The sequence below is a fragment of the Ursus americanus genome, chromosome 6 (assembly GCF_024610735.1).
Source record: "Ursus americanus isolate L20-20 chromosome 6, mUrsAme1.1.p, whole genome shotgun sequence".
NCBI classification, from domain to species: domain Eukaryota; kingdom Metazoa; phylum Chordata; class Mammalia; order Carnivora; family Ursidae; genus Ursus; species Ursus americanus.
Window position 1 is genome coordinate 46,216,286 of NC_142132.1, and position 18,145 is coordinate 46,234,430.

At 55.6% G+C, this 18,145-nt stretch overlaps 1 protein-coding gene across 1 annotated transcript in view; it reads right to left on the reverse strand.

Moving 5' to 3' along the window:
* Positions 1-877: 877 nt before the first annotated feature.
* Positions 878-18,145, reverse strand: part of TSPAN14 (tetraspanin 14) — a 53,655-nt gene continuing 36,387 nt past the window's right edge. The window contains exons 3-9 of the mRNA XM_045783203.2: positions 12,895-12,945; positions 10,881-11,027; positions 9,190-9,360; positions 7,121-7,246; positions 5,935-5,979; positions 3,687-3,806; positions 878-2,684 (exon numbers count right to left, since the gene is read on the reverse strand). Coding sequence (XP_045639159.1) covers positions 2,613-2,684; positions 3,687-3,806; positions 5,935-5,979; positions 7,121-7,246; positions 9,190-9,360; positions 10,881-11,027; positions 12,895-12,945 — 732 coding nt within the window. The 3' untranslated portion in view covers positions 878-2,612. The remainder of the gene's footprint in view (positions 2,685-3,686; positions 3,807-5,934; positions 5,980-7,120; positions 7,247-9,189; positions 9,361-10,880; positions 11,028-12,894; positions 12,946-18,145) is intronic.

Consider the following 18,145-nt stretch of genomic DNA (forward strand, 5'->3'; position numbering starts at 1 on the left):
GCCTCCACCCGGTCTGGGAGGGCAGGGAGTGCGGGGGCTGCGCGGAGAAGGGCCGGGAGGGCTCCACCGTGGCTCCGTACAGAGGCGGGTTCACTGGAGACGGCCACATGTGCACCACTTCCGCTGGGCCTCCTCTCTATTCTCTCATCCAACCACTCAGAGTCAGAGGGGATGGCTCAAATGGCCAGAGTTTTGTAAACTAATTGAAAAAACCAACTGAACTTCGAAAAAGTCATAGTCTTTACCCGGAGCTGGGCTGTGACCTGTCAAGAGACTCACAAGGGGTCCAGCCACCAGGTTGACTTCGACAGATGGGCCAGCAGGAGCCATCCAGGAAGCTAAGCTGCTGGGTGTCCACGCACCAGCGGCGTGGGCCTGGTGCCACCATCTCCCCCAGGGCAGGATGGGTCAGAGGCACACGGCAAGGTGGGCAATGCACTAACCCTTCACAGACGGGCCAGCAGATCCAGGCACACTCCTGTAGCAGCAGTGCCCACATTCCAACCCCGGCGTTCCCAAGCTCTCTTGCCTGGATCCTACCGCCCGGGCTGGACAGAAGTAGCCTAATGCTTCTCCTCGAGGCCTACAGAGTCAAAGCCCGGCCTCGTGCTTCCAGCTGGGCATCATCAAGCCACAAGCCCGCTTGTTCCAGCTCTAACCTCCCTACAAAGGATAACAGAATCTAAAACAAAGCACCTGATGAAAGTTATTCCAGATTGTGCTGACCATGGACTGCCTTTACCCTCCACTGTCCTGTCGTGCCTGATCACACCCGGTCCCCCCAGTCCCCCTGGTTCCCCTGGCAGCCAAGTTTACCACTGCGATGCTTAATGCCATCTTGATGTCACTCAAAACAAAAACCACCAGGACAACAGCATTAATATAAAGATATATTCCATAAAAGAGTTTGGCAGTCAAAGAAAAGCATCACACTTCCTGAAAACACAAGCATTCTTCTTCCTCTAGTCTACAGAGAAAATTATAAAGAAAAAAACAACCAAAAAAACAAAATTCATAACAGCATCAACAAACACCCACCAGTATACACCACACTAGCATGTACACTTCGGCAAGTCAGTGAAGGTAGCACTCAATCCCTGAACGATGAGGACAGAACTGGTAAAGATCCAGAGAAGCATTAGAAAGGAGCCCAGCCAAAGACGTACAAACGCCCCAGCCATCCCCGGCAACGGGGGGGACAGTGGGGGAGGGAACCATTCAGTACATAAGACAAACTTCATTTCCAAGAGCAAGCCCCCTAGGATAGCCCTGCCAGGGAGGGTGGACATGGTCACCACAGATATCCTGATTGGGGACAGTGGAGGGGGGTCATCACAAAAGTCAGCAAAAAAAAAAAACCACCCCGAGCTTCTACACAGCTGCAGGCGGGGGTCTCCGGCTCGACACAGGGGCCCGGCCACAGGTCAGCTCTCCAGGGAGAGGCAAATGCCAGGCCGGCCAGCGGCCCTTAGCACGTGGCCTCGACAGGAGCCCTGGTCACAGGTTCCGGGCTGGCCATCTCTGGCTGAGGCTCCCTGGCCTTGCAGTGGGGGGGCGGGGGTCAGGATTCAAGTTCCGGGTGACGGTTTCAGTAGCACCAAGACCAGAAGACAGCGAGGCCAAGCTGGGGAGGGGAGTGGGTGCACGTGAACTGGGGGTACACAGAGGAAGGGGGAGCGTGTGTGTGCACCTGGTATGTGAGGGACGAAAAGGAGAAGTTGATGGAGTTGGTTCTTGAGACACTTGAGGGAACTGAGAGGTATGGCTTCAGTCCCAGACACGGTGTAAGGCTGCTTGGAGGGAATGCCAGAGGAAATGAAGAAATGGTGTGAGAACATTCTTATCCCTATAAATAAACTATTTACACACTTTCAGAGAGGGAGGGCCAACTCTCAGAGGAGAACCCTGCGCATGCCCCCTCCCCCCATGCCATCTGGGCACAATGCTGTTGAGACTGGAGGCAGATCTTGCCCTGGGAGGGGCAGCGGGGGAGGCACTCCGTGGCACCCGTCCACGCATGGCTCAGGCTTACTCGGACATGGCTGAGGACCCTGCAAACATCCCCCGACTTGTGCAGACACCACAGGCTCCGCTGGCATGGTCTGCTTGTGCCCCTTCCCCTCTCCCCAGTTCTAGGCAGCACCCTTCTGCTGCGGGGAGAAGCCTTGTCCGTGTCTGCCAGGCCCCCACCCAAGTCCCACTCGCAGCAGATGTGGCTGCCCTCCGGGCCCGCGCCGATGACACGAGTGCGGAGGCCAGGGTGGCCCTACAGACACCCCAAGTCTCCAGGAGAGCCAAGTCAGGCCCTTTTCACAGCCACGGGAGCCTTCTGTCCCTCAGAGTCACCACCCCCGCTTAAAGACATGTTCTCTGTCTCTGGGTAGACCCCGGGTGGCGGGGTCTCCGTCAAAAGTCTGTGCAGGTCAGAGGGGCCCCTCGGTCTTCAGCACCAGCAAACAGAAACAGAGAGGTCACGTCACGCTGATGCCGAAGACAGGGTGCGGGCTCTGGCTGGGTGTGTCCACTTCTCTCCCTCGGGATGTCGAGTTAACAACAGTGAAGGGCTCTGGCCTCCACGGTGTGGCTCAGCTCTGCTCGCTCACCTTTGTTCCTCAGAAGTGATGACCTGCCTTCACCGCCTCAATGTCCGAGATCAAGGTCTTTGCCAGGAAGATGCCAAAAATCTGAAACCGAAGCCAGGAGAGGCTGTCAGTGTTGGGGCCCGATAGGAGAGGGCAGGCGCAGAGGGCAAGGTGCACGGGGGGAGCCGCACTGCACACCAGCCCCGGGCCCGCTCTGCAGAGCCTTCGGATGCAGCGCAGAGAGAGAAACGAGACCCACCCACCAGTAAAAAGTGAGTCCTGGGGTCTGTTCACTATGTCCCTGGGGCCTAGAAGATTGGGGCAAATGGCAGGCAGCACAGAAGGCCTGCCTCCTACAGGACCATGCACGTCACATACCACGTGCTGGGACACCCTTTGTACCCAAATTAAACCAGAAATAACAGAGTCACCTGACTGGTTTCGACGCAAAATAATAAATCTTGATGTTTCCTATAAACCTGGATTCCACCATAAAAACCAGGGTCTCCCTGATTTTAGCTGTGCTGACCTTGGTGACCAGCATCGTCATGTGCGAAGACTGTTTTCCTACCAGGAACAGACTAATGTGAACGCGGAAATCTTGGAATTCTGCTTATCTCCGCTGTAAATGCCTGTTGTGGTTTCTATTCGATGAGCCAGTCCTTCTGAAGTCATTGCTTTGCCCGTTTGGCAAGTAGATTTGTTCTTTCCTTTTCTAGATGCTTCTGTGTCTAAACTGCCCTTTGAGATCACTCAACACACAACAGCGGGGTGAAGGAGGAAGGCGTGTGGATGGTCTGCAGCCCAGGGGCTGTGTCGGGCACCCTCTTCACCGCAACGTCGGAGCTGAATGATGCGCTTTCCACGCGGTGACGGCGGCCGTCCCAGAGGCTGCTTGGGCTGCCAGCTTCTCCTCCCAAGCCCTGGGCGCCCCGGAGAACTCCTGGTTTCTCTGATTCGCAGAGTTCTTGCCACCCCTCCCCCCACTGGCAGCCACCAGCCAGCCAGCTCAACGTGCGGCCACCAGTCTTCCCACGTGTGATATGGTTCAAATATGTGAGACCCGCGAGGACAAAGGAAGCCACAAAGGGCAGGGGAACGAACCTGTAGCAGGGAGATGGCGATGAAGACGCCGGCCACGATGTAAATATTGCGCGGAAGCCAGCCCTCCAGCGCCTGGATGCAGCCTTTGGTGAAGATGGACTCGTCCCACTTGCTCTTCAGCTGAAGGTAAAGAGCACAGCGGCCTGAGGCCAAGATGTGTGGGGCGTCCCCACCCCGGCTCCCCAGAGGGCTCCCGCAGCAGGCAAGGTGAAGCTCGGTGGGAGCCAGGGTGCTGGAAAGCAGGTGCCAAGGACGGACAGAACTCTCCGGGGAACCGCATCCACCTGCCTCGGTCTCTGCCCTCTTCCAGGCTGTCTGCACCTTACACTCTGCCCGCACGAAGGACCCCTGGCGGTGGTCTTTACCCACTCCCGGTAGGGCCTCCCTCCCCAGACTGAAGAGGGACTAATCTGGCACACCTCCAGAGGCCACATCTGAAGGACAGGGAGGGGCCCGGGGGGCTCTGAGAAGGAAGATGTGCCTTTAAGGAGAGAAACTAGAAGGGCCTTCAGCATCTTCTGAGTCAGAGAAGTTGGCTGGAGAAGGAGGGGACAGTGGCTTCCCAGAATGTGTCCCCCACCCAGTTAAGCTTGGCTCCAGGAGCCGGAGTCACAAGAACAGTCATAAGCCGACAGGCTCCTTCCAACCCTGACCCCTAGTGGAGGCTCAGTAGGCACACAGGAGGTGCCCTCAGCACACACAGCCCACCCTCACCCCCACCCACCCACCCGCATACAGCCTCACCCATGGCAACACTGATGAAACAGTAGTCCATTTTAGTGGGGTGAGGGGCTGAACTGTGTCCCCCTAAAATTCAGATATTGAAGTCCTAACCCTCAGTTCCTCAGAATGTGACTGCAGCTGGAGACAGGGTGTTTAATGAGGTAATATAACCCATAACCCTAACCCTAAACTGAACCCTCTGGAGAGTTCTCTGAACAGCAGGATACCAGGCACATACCCATACCCTCACCCTAGCCCCTAACCCCTAACCCTAACCCTAACTCTATAAAGTTATCCCTTCAGAGAGGTCTCTGAACTGTATGAAGGCACATACCTTCACACTGTCCCAACCCTAACCCTAACCATTATTCTGGCCCTAAACCAAACCCAAACTCTAGACCAGAGGAAAAAAAAGATGCGTTACATATATACAACAGAATATTATTCAGCCATAAAAAAAGAATAAAATCTTGCCATGTGCAACAACGTGGATGGAGCTAGAGAGTATTATGCTAAGTGAAGTAAGTCAGTCAGAGAAAGAGAAATACCGTATGAAAAAAAAAGGTAAATAAAGTAAAATGAGGTTATCAGCGTCAGCCCTAAGGCAGTATGACTGGTATCCTTATAAAGAGTGATCAGGACACTAAAGACAGAGAGGGAGGACCATGTGGGCACACACACAGGAGAAGGCAGCCACCTACAAGCCAAGGAGAGAGGCCTCAGACCAACCCTGTCAACACCCTGATGTCGGACTTCGAACCTCAAGGTCTGAGGAGAGAGGTTTCCGTTGTTTCAGCCCCAGTCTGTGGTATTTGGTTACGACAGCCCTAGAATCTAATGCAAGTAGCAATGAAAGGACAATGCTGGTACAGGCCCATCCCCGTGTAACGGGCGGAGGTCCCTGCGGAAGGGCTTTGAGTCTCCCAAACCGAAGGCACACGCCCCTGGTGTCCACAGCCAACAGGAGGGGTGCCTGTCGACTCCCCAAGATCCCTCCTTCAGAACAGCAGTTACTCAAACCACCAAAGGCCACCGAGCAGTGCCTGGAGGGCGGGGGGACACTTCTCTCCACCCCCACACCCCCCGCAGCCTGAAGAAAGCCCTGGAGGACTGAGCCTTGCTCCTGCCCCAAGACCATCTCCCTCCTTATTGTCACTCCCCCCAAGTGGCAGCTACACCAAGCCATGCACTCCTGCAGCTTCATCGTGAACTCCGACAGAACAGACACCTCCTCGGACTCCAAGGAGCCATTAAAAATAGAGCCTTTGTTCCCAAAACTTTCACCTGACCTCTTTCCGCTAATGCAGCAACTGCCAGGTTTTGTGACTGTGGTTCCCAGGGCTGGGGATCACCCCCATCACTGTTCCCGGAGTCTTGCCACCAGCAGCTCCTACCCAGCTCGCTCCCAGCTTAGATGGCACCTTCCTGAGTCTCACCCACTCCAGTCTGCACTTGTGCTAAATCAGGAAGCTGGACCATAGGGAATAAACCCGATGAACTCAAAGTTGCATGATCGCGCACTCACCTGGGTCCTGACATCATATCCACACTGTGTGTTCACAACTTTTTGCTGTAAGAAAAGTATAAAAAAATTGGTTATTTTTGTTCTCTTGGGAAGCCAGTGGTAGAAGGTTCTAGAAAAGTCCTAACCAAATGTCAGCAAGCACCTGTACAAATTCCATTAGAGCTCACATCCTTTAATCCCGATGCCAACTAATCTTTCATACTAGAACAAAAAGGTTGGCCAACCGTGTGTGTGAGGAAGACCTGTCTATGCAGCAACTATTCAACTCTGCTCTTGGAGCATGAAAGAAGACATGGGCGATATATAAACGAATGTGCATGGCCATATTTCAGTAAAACTTCATTTATGGGCACTGAAATTAAATTTCATATCATTTTCACCTATCACAGAATATTATCCCTCCTTTCACTTACTGTCAACCATTTAAAAATGGCTGAAACTATTCTTGGCTCGCAGATCATACGAAAACAGAGAGGAGGCTGGATCCGGCCCATGGGTCATAGTTTGCCAGTGCCTGCACTGGGAGATGAAAGTTCCGCTCGCTCAATATTTCAGGGTCACAGTGGGGATCTCAGGCGCTGGCTGTGTGGCCGCAGCAAACCCGAGCCTCTCCTGGGCTGGGGAGTGGGCCGTGTGACAGTGACCCTGCCCTGCCTGCTCGGAGCCCCGGGGCCCAGGACTAGGCACCCATGAGCACATCAAGAGGTGTAAAGGGCTCAGTTCTGGCAAACATGCAGTGCTCCTTCGCAGGTCACCCCAAGAGCCCCATTTCTGGAACCCGGGGAGCCGGGCCGTGGGCTGGGAACGAGAACAGGTGAAGAAGACAGGCGAGAATCCTAAACCGCCCCCAGATGGTGAGTACCTCCCCTCCCCTGAGGGCTTCTATGCACCGGGCATTTTCTCCAGAGAACAGTGAAGAGGACGGCCCAGGGCTCACCACATTTCTAGCATTTCGTCCAGGCACCCTGAGTGAGAACCCCTCAAGGAAGGGACATGACTGGCTTTTCACCTGCCTCCCTCAAAACACTAGAGCAAGGGGAGGTCATGCAAAAATATCCCTGGGATTTACACATAAAGGATTTCGGAGCTGCAGGAGCCCTACGGTGCTGGGCGGAGGGAGCGCAGCAGCAGCCCAGAGCCCTCAGAGCCAGGAACTGCTCCACGTCCTGGGGGCAGGCTGACTCACCGCGGGGTCCGGCACGCAGCAGGAGAAGGGCACCCCACACTTCTCACGGCTGTAGCTGGCACCACTGCAGTTGAAGTAGACGTTGAGGTCCCAGTCTTCAGGCCCATAGGCCCCGCAGCACTGGTTCTGGGATCACAAAAGCCGAGAGCGGTCAGGGGGTCTGGCTCTGAGCCAGGGCTGTGACCACCCACAGGGGATCGGGGACACGAGGGGAAGCGTTGCTCCATGTACACACAGAGAAATCAAGGCCCCCCACTGACCTCCTGCATGCACAGAGATGCTGAGCGTGGTGACCTAGGGAGCCTTTTAAGAAGGAAACCAGGAGACCTCGGCCATGACCCCTCTGGGTCCAACATGCAGGACTGGCTCTGCAGTGTCCCCTGGTTTCCGCTGGGACACGGCACTCGGGTCCAGACCCTCGTCCCCCTGGAGCTTCCCCTTCCTCCCCTCCCCTCAGCCCAGAGCAGATTCTTCACTCTCCTCTGAGGCCACTCAGTACCTCTGATACGGTTCTCTCGTGCCCCCCAAGAGAACCCCTTCTTGTGGGCAGTGACTGTGTCTTCCTCCCAGGGAAATTTCCAAGCTGGCCTTAGTTCCCTTAGGTGCCTCTTTGCAAAAAACAGCTGCTGGACGTCTACTCCCAAAGCCAGAATTGTGACTGGGGTGAACAGTAACACAATCGTAGCTCTGCCCCCCTAACCTGGGGTCTTTGCACCCCCCATTACCTGGTGTAGTTGCAAAGAGAATCGCCACTCATCTAAATACTTGTAAAACCAAACACTGAAAATAGCAAGGTGATGTCAAGGGCATCCCAGACCAGCAGCGACTCCGTTTTTACACTTGTCCTGACGCGGACACGGCTGTGGCCGTGATCATAGCAAATTCATGACCAGGATTCCTGGTTGTCTTTTTTTATTTCTAAGATAAAAGATGTCCCATGTCCCCCCCTTTACCCTGCCATGGTTCCAGCCACCTTCATGATTCCCGAATATTTCAGCGTGAGCAATCTCCATAATTTAATGCCTCTGGAGAATGTATTTTCAAGGGGAAAGGACGGCACTGGAGAAGAGCTCGCTGTCTTCAAGGCTAGTGCGGGGCAGGAGCGCCCGGGCACGCCCGAAGCTCTGGGACAACGGGAAACCACGGGAAGGTTCAATGAGGGGTGGGAGGAAATGGCTGCGATGGGATTTTCACAGAAGATGTCCATCACTATTAAGACACAGGAAGGGTCTCCGGTCACATAAGTGGGTTTTGCCAGATCCCGGGATACACAACATAAGGATAAACAAGTTTTAGTGAACATGAGAGTGGACCAGAGTTATTTTTACTGCTTGCTTGATGCTTGATTATTTTCTTCTCAGAACCCAAGTGTTCCACATGAAGTCCCTGAGGAAGCGAGGTTTTCCGGCAGCGCACAGACGAATCACAGACAGCCTTGCCCCAGCCGGTGGCGGGGAGTGGGCCCCCCCAGGGCGGGGACGGCTGTGGTCCAAGCCTCCAGGTGCAGCCACACACAGGGGAGACGGAGGCCAGATGGAGTCAAGGCCAAAGCCTGGGACAGCTTAGACAGTCCCCTGGGGACATATTCCGGGGAGGTCACATTCCTCCCCATCTGGGGAAACTTCCTCCAGGCAGCTCTGCCCTCTGGAACAGGAAGGGGAAAAGGTCCCAGGGAGGAAGGGGACAGGAATAGCCTCAGACGGTGAGTCACGCGCAGGGGGAGGAGACGCTCCGCCCCTGGGTACCCACAGTGCCTGGGGACCTGCGGCTGCCTGCGTGGCTGGGACTGGAGAGATCTGGGCCCCTGGGGGAGGGTGGCCACAGGGGCAGCTAGACTGCCTGCCCCATGCAAATAGGGGAGGACACACTGTGAACACGCCGACACAGCCAGGCAACCATGAGCGGGCAAAGCTAAACTGACCAGAGGCGGGAGCAGCACCTCCCGCGGCCCCCCGCTACTTGCTGTGCTGAGGAGGGACGCCCCAGATTCCCCGCTAGCCACGGCCCGAGCAGCATGCACGGCCAGGGAAGCCCATGCTCTACCCAGGAGGCCAGCAGGTGATGCTTACGGCTTTCTGAAGGGAGTCAATGAGGTTCTGCAGGTCGATGTCGTCCCGGTAGGATCTGATGTTGCTCTCGAAGAACTCCCGGAACCGGTCCCTCACCCAGTCCTGGAAGAGGAAGGCCAGCACGGCCACGGCCAGCTCCAGGAAGAAGATGAGCACGATGGTACCGCAGAACTGTGTGGGGACGAGAATGGGAGCGAGAGTCACCACACCTCTGGCCTCTGGCCAGGCGCAAAGCCCCGTCTGACCCAGGGTCAACGCCTGCCACAAAGAGTATGTGGGTGCCATACCCAAGAGATCGGCGCTGCAGCCGCCGGGGATCCCATGTTACTGGCTGGCAACCCTGCCCCATCTGTAAATGGAGATGTGCATCCCCACCCACATCACAGCATCACTGGGAAGAGAAGAGCGAAAGGACGAGAAAGCTCCAAGCCACTGTGTCACCCATTTCCTGTGAGGTAGCCTCCCTCCCCAACAAGGAAGCCCCATCCCGGGAATGAACGGCTAACCTACCCCACCAGGCCATCCGCTCCTTGAGAGCACAGCCTGTGCCCCAGACACCATATCTGACCACTCCCCTCACACACACACCCAGCCACGTTGCTAGAAATCTAATCTGTCGCCCCCACATTAGGGGTAAGGAAACGGAGGCTCACTCAGGCATGGTGCTTGCTTGAGGTCACACAGCTCATGCAGGACATCTGCGTCCCTCTGTGTGTCAAGACCTCACCAGAAGCACATCGCCCCTGGCCACCACAGCGGTGGCCTTCTGCAAGGGCCCCCCTTGCAGCCGCACCCCTCCCATCTGGCAGACTTCCGGCCAGCAGTGCGTGAGTTCTCCCGGCCATTACCACCCCTGGTCACCCTACGCTCTAAGCAGAGGCCACAGCAGGCAAAGGTCTCAGAATAAAACAAGGGGAAACACCCACATACACACACAAACACATATATATGCACAGGGCCCTTCAAAACGCAGCCTCCATTCACACAGAAGGAAGATACTATATACATTTTTAAGAGGGAAAAAAAATGAGAAAAAAAAAAAAACCCACATGTTTCGCTTTTTAAATTAAACCCAGGGAAGAGAAGGCTTGATCTAATAAATTCAATAAATAATATATTGCAAAACACGATTATGTGTTTTCCCCACCAGATGCTGTTTAATTTTAACTGAATGCATTTCAACGTGAATTTGTATCTAAATAGAAAGCCAAACTCTTCCTAACTGGCAGTTCTGCCAGGAAATTAAGGATTCTGCATTGCACACCCCGACAGATCCACACACCCTGGAGGAGGGAAATGGTTTCCTAACTTTACTGGCAACCTCTTTTGATCTTAGCCAAGAGGGGCAAAGGTGAGTAGCAAACAAACAATTCCTTTAGGACTTCTGAGGGAAATAAGAGGCAAAGAAGGGGGCGAGGGGCCAGCTGCTTTGCCAACCCGTCCCTCCAGGACCTGAAAACCAGAGGGGCCCAACTTCTCCAGGGATGAGTTGCTGGCCCAGCTGACTGTTTCCTGAAATCTTACCATTCGCTCGGTGGGCAGCCTTCTCCCCACATGGCTGGGGCCGGGGGGGGGGTCGTGGCCTGTAAGAGCCACGACCCTCTCCGGCCAGATAAGAGATAAGCCTGCACAGCTGAGCCCACACCCCTCCCTCCGTCTCCCCTCCCGCCCCCATATCTGAGGCTACTCACAAACTTGAGCAGGCAGATGTTCTCCCGCAGGGCCCCCACGCAGCCAGCGAACCCCAGCGTGAACATCACCACGCCCACCATCAAGACCAGCACCACAGGGTCGATTCCATGCAGCCGGGTCACTTTGGTGAGGTCAGACAGTACCCCCTGAAAACAGCAGAGACAGCATCAGCCTCAGGGAGTCAAGGGTGCGGGGGGTGAGGGGCTAGGTTGTGTCCAGAGCTAAAATAAGGACAGGGGCCTGCCTTCTGAGGCTCAGTCCTCTCATTAACAGCCAGGCCAGAGCACAGAGCATGGCCCCTGCCCACTTGCCCTCTTAGGGGCCCCTCTGCCCACAGATCCTTGCCCACCTCAGTGCCCAGGGCCCTCGCACGCAACAATCCTGGGCTGCACCTTGGCCGTGAATCCCTCGCAGACAGACCCCCCCTTGCTCTTTTTGGAGACTGCAGGGTGCCTAATGCCAGGCCTGGAATGGAGGGGGGCCCTGGGGGACCCAGTGGCCTCCAGTCCAGGCACCTTAGGGCCAGAGCCTCACCCTGGCCTCTGGCCATGTGGCGGCTTACTCGGCACTCAGTTCGTGGAGAACGCCACTATCCTGAGCCGACAAAGCTTCAGTATGCACCCTGTTGTAGAAAACAGCCATGCAGACGAAGGCAGCACCGTCCACAAAACCTTCTGTGATGATGGGAGGCGTTCTATATATGCACTGTCCCGAATGGTAGCCACGGGCCCCATGTTCTATTGAGCACCTGAGTGCAACTGAAGAACTGAATTTTAACTCACGTTTCATTTAATTAATTTAAATACATACAGTCACATGTGGCTAGTGAGAACCAAAACCGAATGAGCAGTTCTACAGGATTCAAACGAGCAAGGAGAAAGGAGCCACCGGCTGGTACCCGGCAGCACCCAGGCTCCCGGGTAGCCAGACGTCTGCTCAGGGCTCAACCGGAGCTGCTGCTGTTCAAGAGATGGCCACATGGTGGCGATATGAGTCACGGTTTGCGAGGGCTTGCAGGGGTTTGTCTGCAGGACAAAGTGACATTGCACTTCAGCTCCTGCCCTTTAGGGGTTCACAGGCCACCTTGAAGATGCTCAAACCCCAAGGTGGGACTTATTCAGCACCTAAGGCCATGGCAAGAAAGCCCACAGATCTAAAGAGCTCCTGCCTCCTCCTGGAACCAAAGGGAGGTTCCCCTGAAGGGGTAAGAGAGGGTCCGGGGCCTGAGGCTCAAGGGGATGCTTTAGTCCCCACTGTGACCTGCCCGGCCCAGTGCGCCTTGCTCCACCTTGCTCCTTCTCTCTCCCCTCTCCCGCCCTCCCTGTAGTGAGGGTCCTCTTCAGCTCCACCTCCCTGACAGGCACCCGCCAGCAGAGCAGAAGGTGGCACTACAGCTCTCGAGTCCAGTCCCTCCTCAGAGTTTCCACTGCCCCTTGTCCTTCTGGACAGGAAGAGCCCAGTCTCCCCATGCCTCCCCTCTCCTGCACAGGCTGGGCAAGGAGGTTCACAGGTGTGTAAGGACATGCGCCTCCCCACAGGGCACCCGGGGGGCATGTAACACAGCCCTGCTCCGGATCTCAAAAGGACAAGAACTTCAGGAATAAACACAACCCTGTTCAGAGAGCCGCTGGCTCCCAGAGGCACAGACAGGAGTGGAAGATGGCCCCAGGGCCACCCAGGACAAAGCCCCCAGGCCGTCTGAGGCTTCTGTGAACAGCAGAGAGGCCACCCCATGCTCATGGAGTTCAAAAACCCCACCAGCCCAGCCCAGCCCAGCCATGGCCTCTAGCTGTGACCCCACCACGGGCAAGCAGAGCCAGTCCCAAGGCCCCAGGAGTTCTCATGACAAGCTCTGTAACTATTTCCCAGAGCGGGCTCTGTGACGACCAACGGCTACATTATGGTGTGCAAGAATGCTTGCCGGGGAGGAGTCTGGAGGAAGGAGCAATTAAAGCTGAGCACACCTGGTCTGGGCTACCTGATGCTTTCTGTCCTAGTCACAGTGACACCTACCTTTTCGCTCCATGCCCACAGTCCGACTCCAAGGAAGACAACTCCAGCCAGCTAAGCAGGGGAGGGGTGGAGGGATGGGAAGAAGTGGGGAAGGAGGGAGAGAGGGAGAGAGTTAGTTATGTCTGAAACCAGCACCACAAATGTGCTTCTTAGAGGAGTGTCCACACTGCTAGGCAAGGGACACTCCTGGGCTCCTGTCCATGCAGGCGGACCAGGGGCAAGGCAAGGCCTTGGTCCCTGCAGATGACATGAACTCTACCCCAGAGCAAAGGGATGGCCAGGCGTTCAGGATAACTCACACCTACCTCCCTGAACATCGGGACAAACTCCTTCAACCCCAATGCCCTCCCCCCGCCATGCTCCAGACAGCAGAGAGGAAGACCTCAGAGCAGAGACTGCCCCCGACACTAAGGAGTCAGAGACATCATGATGGTGGCCCTGGCCTGTTTCTTCCACGTTCCCAAAGCCCCCGAACTCACTTCAGGGCAGGATCTGGTGGAAAGAAGACACGACCCTCTGTGACGGCCCCCCAGGTGCATTCACAGGCTCCCCGTGCCGGAGAGCCTCTCTCCGGAGCCCTGAGCACTGCTGCGGGGACGCAGAGCCGTGGCGCCTTTGCTCCGCGTGGGGCACACGAGTACACCACGTTATTAACTCCTGGGCTACTAGTTACTGAATTAAAATAGGCCTGTGCTAACAACACATTCACCCCAGAAAAGGAGCACCCCCAATCCCACTGGGACCAGGCTGCCTCACCTGTACCACAACGGAAAGCCCCCCCGCCCCAATACATCACACAGGTTTCTAAACCAGAGAAGACTTTTTCCATATAAAGCGAAACACTTGGTCTCTGAAAATTAAGCTGCCTGTTTTTCTGTGTCAGTGCTTTACACCATGCTGGCATCTGGCTTTCAATCATCAGCACCTCACGATAAATAAGGGGGCTAGGTTTGCCTAGGACTCACCTCTCCAAGGCGCATTTTCACACTTTCCTTTGTTCACTACTGGCCCCGGGGGGCTGGAGTGGGAAGGGAAGGCCCTTTAAAGAAAACCCCTGGAGATGGCAACCTCTTTGGAATCACAATCACGGACTACCTTCAGAGAGCTGCTTACAGGCCAATATCTGGGATGGAATTTCAGAGGGTTCACAGACCCCTCACAGCTGGTTCCCACAGAAGCACCCCCCCCCCCCAGGTCTGCACCTGATCCGTCCATTTTATAGAGCAGAACACGGGCCCCAGAGGGCCAAGGTCAAAATACCAAGCAGTGGAGGAGAAAGGCCTAGATCCCAAGTCACTCAACAAACACTGACTGAGGCCCTCCTAAGTGCCACGCACCATCTCCGGCCCTGAGGACCCAGCCAAAGCCCCAGATGCTGCTGGAGCTTCAACTCCAGGGAACGACACGCGGTCCGGTATACGCCACACTGGTTTCGCAACTCTTCCGTCCTCCCGCTGAATTAACTAGTGGCTAAAGGCCTTGGTTTTTCTTGATGGGGGCATGAGCACTTCCTTTCCCTCCCCAAGTGTCTTATGCTGCAGGGCAGGCAAGCCTGAAGGTGGCCAATCACTGCCCACTGAATCTGGCAGGCTTCCCTCCCTGTCATTCCTCAAGGTCCCCAAGGTCAAGTCTTTTTTCTGTTTATCTGACCTGACCAGACACAGCTGGTCATTCCCTCCTGTGCTGAGGTGCTCAGCTTGGGGGACAAGTAGCACTGGTCACTCTTCAGCCTCTCCTGATGGCTCGCCCTCCTCCACGCACCTTTATACGCTGGCGAGCCTCACTGTTCCGTCCAGGACCCCTCACCCTCTCCGGGGTTCTCTAGATGAGGCCAGAATTCACATGGCTTGAAACACCATCTCTACACAGCTGACCCACAAATCCGAATCTCCATACCCAATGTCCACATGACTTGTGCACAGAAGATAGCTGACAACATTTCAGTCTTCACATGCCCCCAAATGGAGCCTTGCTCTCCCAGCCCCAACCAGCCCCTGCCAACTCTTGCCCTTCTCATTAAATAGCATCACGGCCACCTCACTCTGTTGTTTAGATCAGAAAACCTATACCTCATGCCCTCCAAATGCATTCAGAGCAAATGGGGGCCAAGCAAAAGCCCGGCCTGGCCCAGGTCCATAGTTAAGCCCTACACAGAGGCATCGGATCAGGACAGGAGGTTGTCCTGGAGGTTGTCCCTCCCTGTGCCTCATCCACTGTCCCCAACAGCACTGCAGACCCTGCCTAACCGATTTCCGCGACAGATTATATCCCACCTGGCACCGCGGCAGACGGTGAGAGAAACCTGCCCCTCCGAGACCCCGGGCTGAGTCACAGCCAGCTCTCTCCCACTGGAGCCCAGATTTCCTTCTCTCGCAACAACTGGGCACTAAGAAAAGGGTTCATGGTTTTTTCCATTCTGTTTTAAAGAAAGAACTAACGTGAACTTGCACCAGAAAGACAGGAACCAGCAGGCTGGGGGTGGGAGGGGTCACATGTCAGATCATGGGCTCGGTGAACACTGGTCCGAGGCAGGAACTTTGAGGACCGATTCTAGAGATGAGGAGACTGAGGGAGCACCAGACAGGGGAAGTGGCCTGTCTGGGAGCTCACCCAGCAGCCCCGTGAATGAGCCAGGCTGGGACACTTGCCAGCTTCACCCAGCTTCCAGTGGGGCCCCGTCCCTGGATCTCTCTGGGGCAGATGGTCCGTGTGGCTGGGCTGTTGTCCCTGGCAGCCAACCATCTGGGAGCAACAGTTCAGCTGGGTGCTTTCCAGCCTCAGAGTAACCTCCTTTGTCTCTCTTTTATGACCTGATTAAATCCCTTCCCAAAGGATGGGGCCGGCCTCCCGCAAAGCCCAAAGGGAGGACAGCCTTGGGCCATTGGGTGTATATACCACTGTGGTCACCATGGCAAGTGGTACCACTCTTTCCTGGGTGCCGAGCCCAGCATTCAACACTTCCTACATGTAAAGGGTCCCTCTCTCACACCATCACGGGTGTGGTATTATTACCCCTTTTTCAAACAGGAAAGCTCAGATGTAGAATGACTTGGTTATTTGCCCAAAGTCACACGGCTAGCTGGTGGCAGAGTTCGAACCAAACCGGGGTGTCTCTGACCCTCCTGACAGCACGTTATCCCACCGCCCACCGGGGCCAGGAAGACAGGCAGCAGCCTGAGCCCCTCACCACAAGGGGCAGGCACAGGGGCCCCACGGCACGGGAGTTCCGCAGCAGGGGCTTTGGGCTGTGCAACTCGGAAGCCCACGACCCATATCTTCAGGTGGCAAGGACGACCACTCTGTGGCCCACTCTGTGGCCAGGAAGCAAGGCCTTCCTGGGGGTCACTGTAAAGATTACTGACCCCTCCACCCAAGGCAAAGGCCCCCTTTGGAAGGTGAGGGAGCATCCTCTGGGACACTCTGGGCTAGAAGCCACACGGAATCCATGTGCCATGTGAGCAACCCTGTGGTCCTTCACCCAAGCAGGTTCCAGTGACAGTGGAAGTGCAGACACCTGGCCAGGCCCTGCTGGACGGGAAGAGGGTTCCAACACCAAGCAGCTCCAAAGCAGCGCCTCATGACCCATAATTTCGTGGCCTTGGCGTCTTGCAAGATTGCATTTCGGTGTGTGTAGAAGTCCTTGGGCAACTCTTGCAGGCCTCAGAGGCCTTTCTGCAGGGAGCTCAAGGCAAAGCACCAGCAGCCATGCACCCTCTCAGCCTCCGCCCCACTGGCCTCTGGTTCTTGCAAATCCCCTGGCTGTCAGAGGCTGACGTTCACAGGGCTGTCAACTGGAGTCCCAGAGAAAAAATCAGAAGGAGACCCAAGAGTAAGCCAAACTCAAGGCCAGAGTAGTGCTGAACACACAGCACAAGTCATCTGGTCCTGGTTCCAGTCTCCACTCTGCAACTGCCTGGTGGCAGGACTTCGTGCCAAGTCCAGGAACTCCTCTGTGCCTACGATTTCCTCTGCAGAATGGGGATGACCTTTCCTGGGTCACAGGATGGTTGCAGGGATTGAAGGAAGTGTATCACCAGTGACATGCCTACCCCAGGGCATGGAGCCGGTCCAAGGGAGCCCTGCCCTCCTGCGAGGGAGGGGAGCAGAGCAGAGGCATCAAGGGGTGTTCCAGATGCCACCAGCGTTTGCTGGCCTGAAGACTCTCTGAGCCCCAACCCCAATAAACCCCAGCTCCAGCCTTTGTCCTAAGACAACGTCTTCCTTTCCAGAGGCATCTGTTTTATTGGGTCTCAGAGACAACAGTGAAGTAGAGTTCAGGGAAACAGGGCCTCGGAAGGCTTTTTAAGTAAGGTAAGAAAGGATGATGGAAAGAAAAACAGAACAGAGTGGAAGAAGCTAGAACAGAATCTCAGCTGTGTTTCTAATTCATCCTGTGGCTTTGAGCAAACATCCCTCTCTTGGACCTCAGTTTGCCAATCTGCAAAACTGAGCAGTTGGAGGCCAATAATCTCCAAGGGCCTGCGCACCTCCCAGGCCTAAGCTCTGCCATCATAAACCATGCCAGGTGGAAACCCCATGGTCCGGGCACTCTCCGGAACAGCAAACCCTGACTCTAGACCTGGTGAGTTCAGAAAACACCAGGGATGCTTATGGCCACTTGAAATGCCAACAACGCAAATTATTGGCCAGAAAGGACTCCAGAGGGCAGAGACTCTAGACCCAACCTGACCCTGAGAGCCCAGGGGGCTGAGAGTGAGTCTCAAGATATCTGTCGGGGTTAGGAAGCCTCGCCCTTCAAGACTGCAGCCGCTCTGAACCCTACAGAGTACAGGGAATGCCACTTTCAAATAGTCCCACGTTCAAAGAGTCGAAACTAAGCCACTTCTCAGCGGGAGTTTGGAAGGTCTGGGAGCCGGAAGGGACACTGGAGCCCAGCTTCCTCATTACAGAGGGAAGCGAAGCCCAGGGCAGGATGGTGCCTTGCACAGGGTCACACAGCTATCACACACCAGCTTTTCCTCCTGCCGGAAGGGTGGTTCTGAAAATAAGAAGCATGTGTGCCCTTTCCAGCACAGGCAGCAAACACGCTAGGGGCCCCAGTGAGGAAGGGTAAGGACTACTCACTCAGAGGACTCTAGGGGCAGTTTCCACAGATGTCTCTGAGTTTCCAGATAACAGGGAGCCCACCCCCACCAAGCCCCGCCCAGGAATGACTGTGTCAAGGCCTCTGAAAGGGAGGAAGGAGGAAGGGCAGAGTCATCCAAGGGAGGTTAGAGGCAGCTCTCCAGGC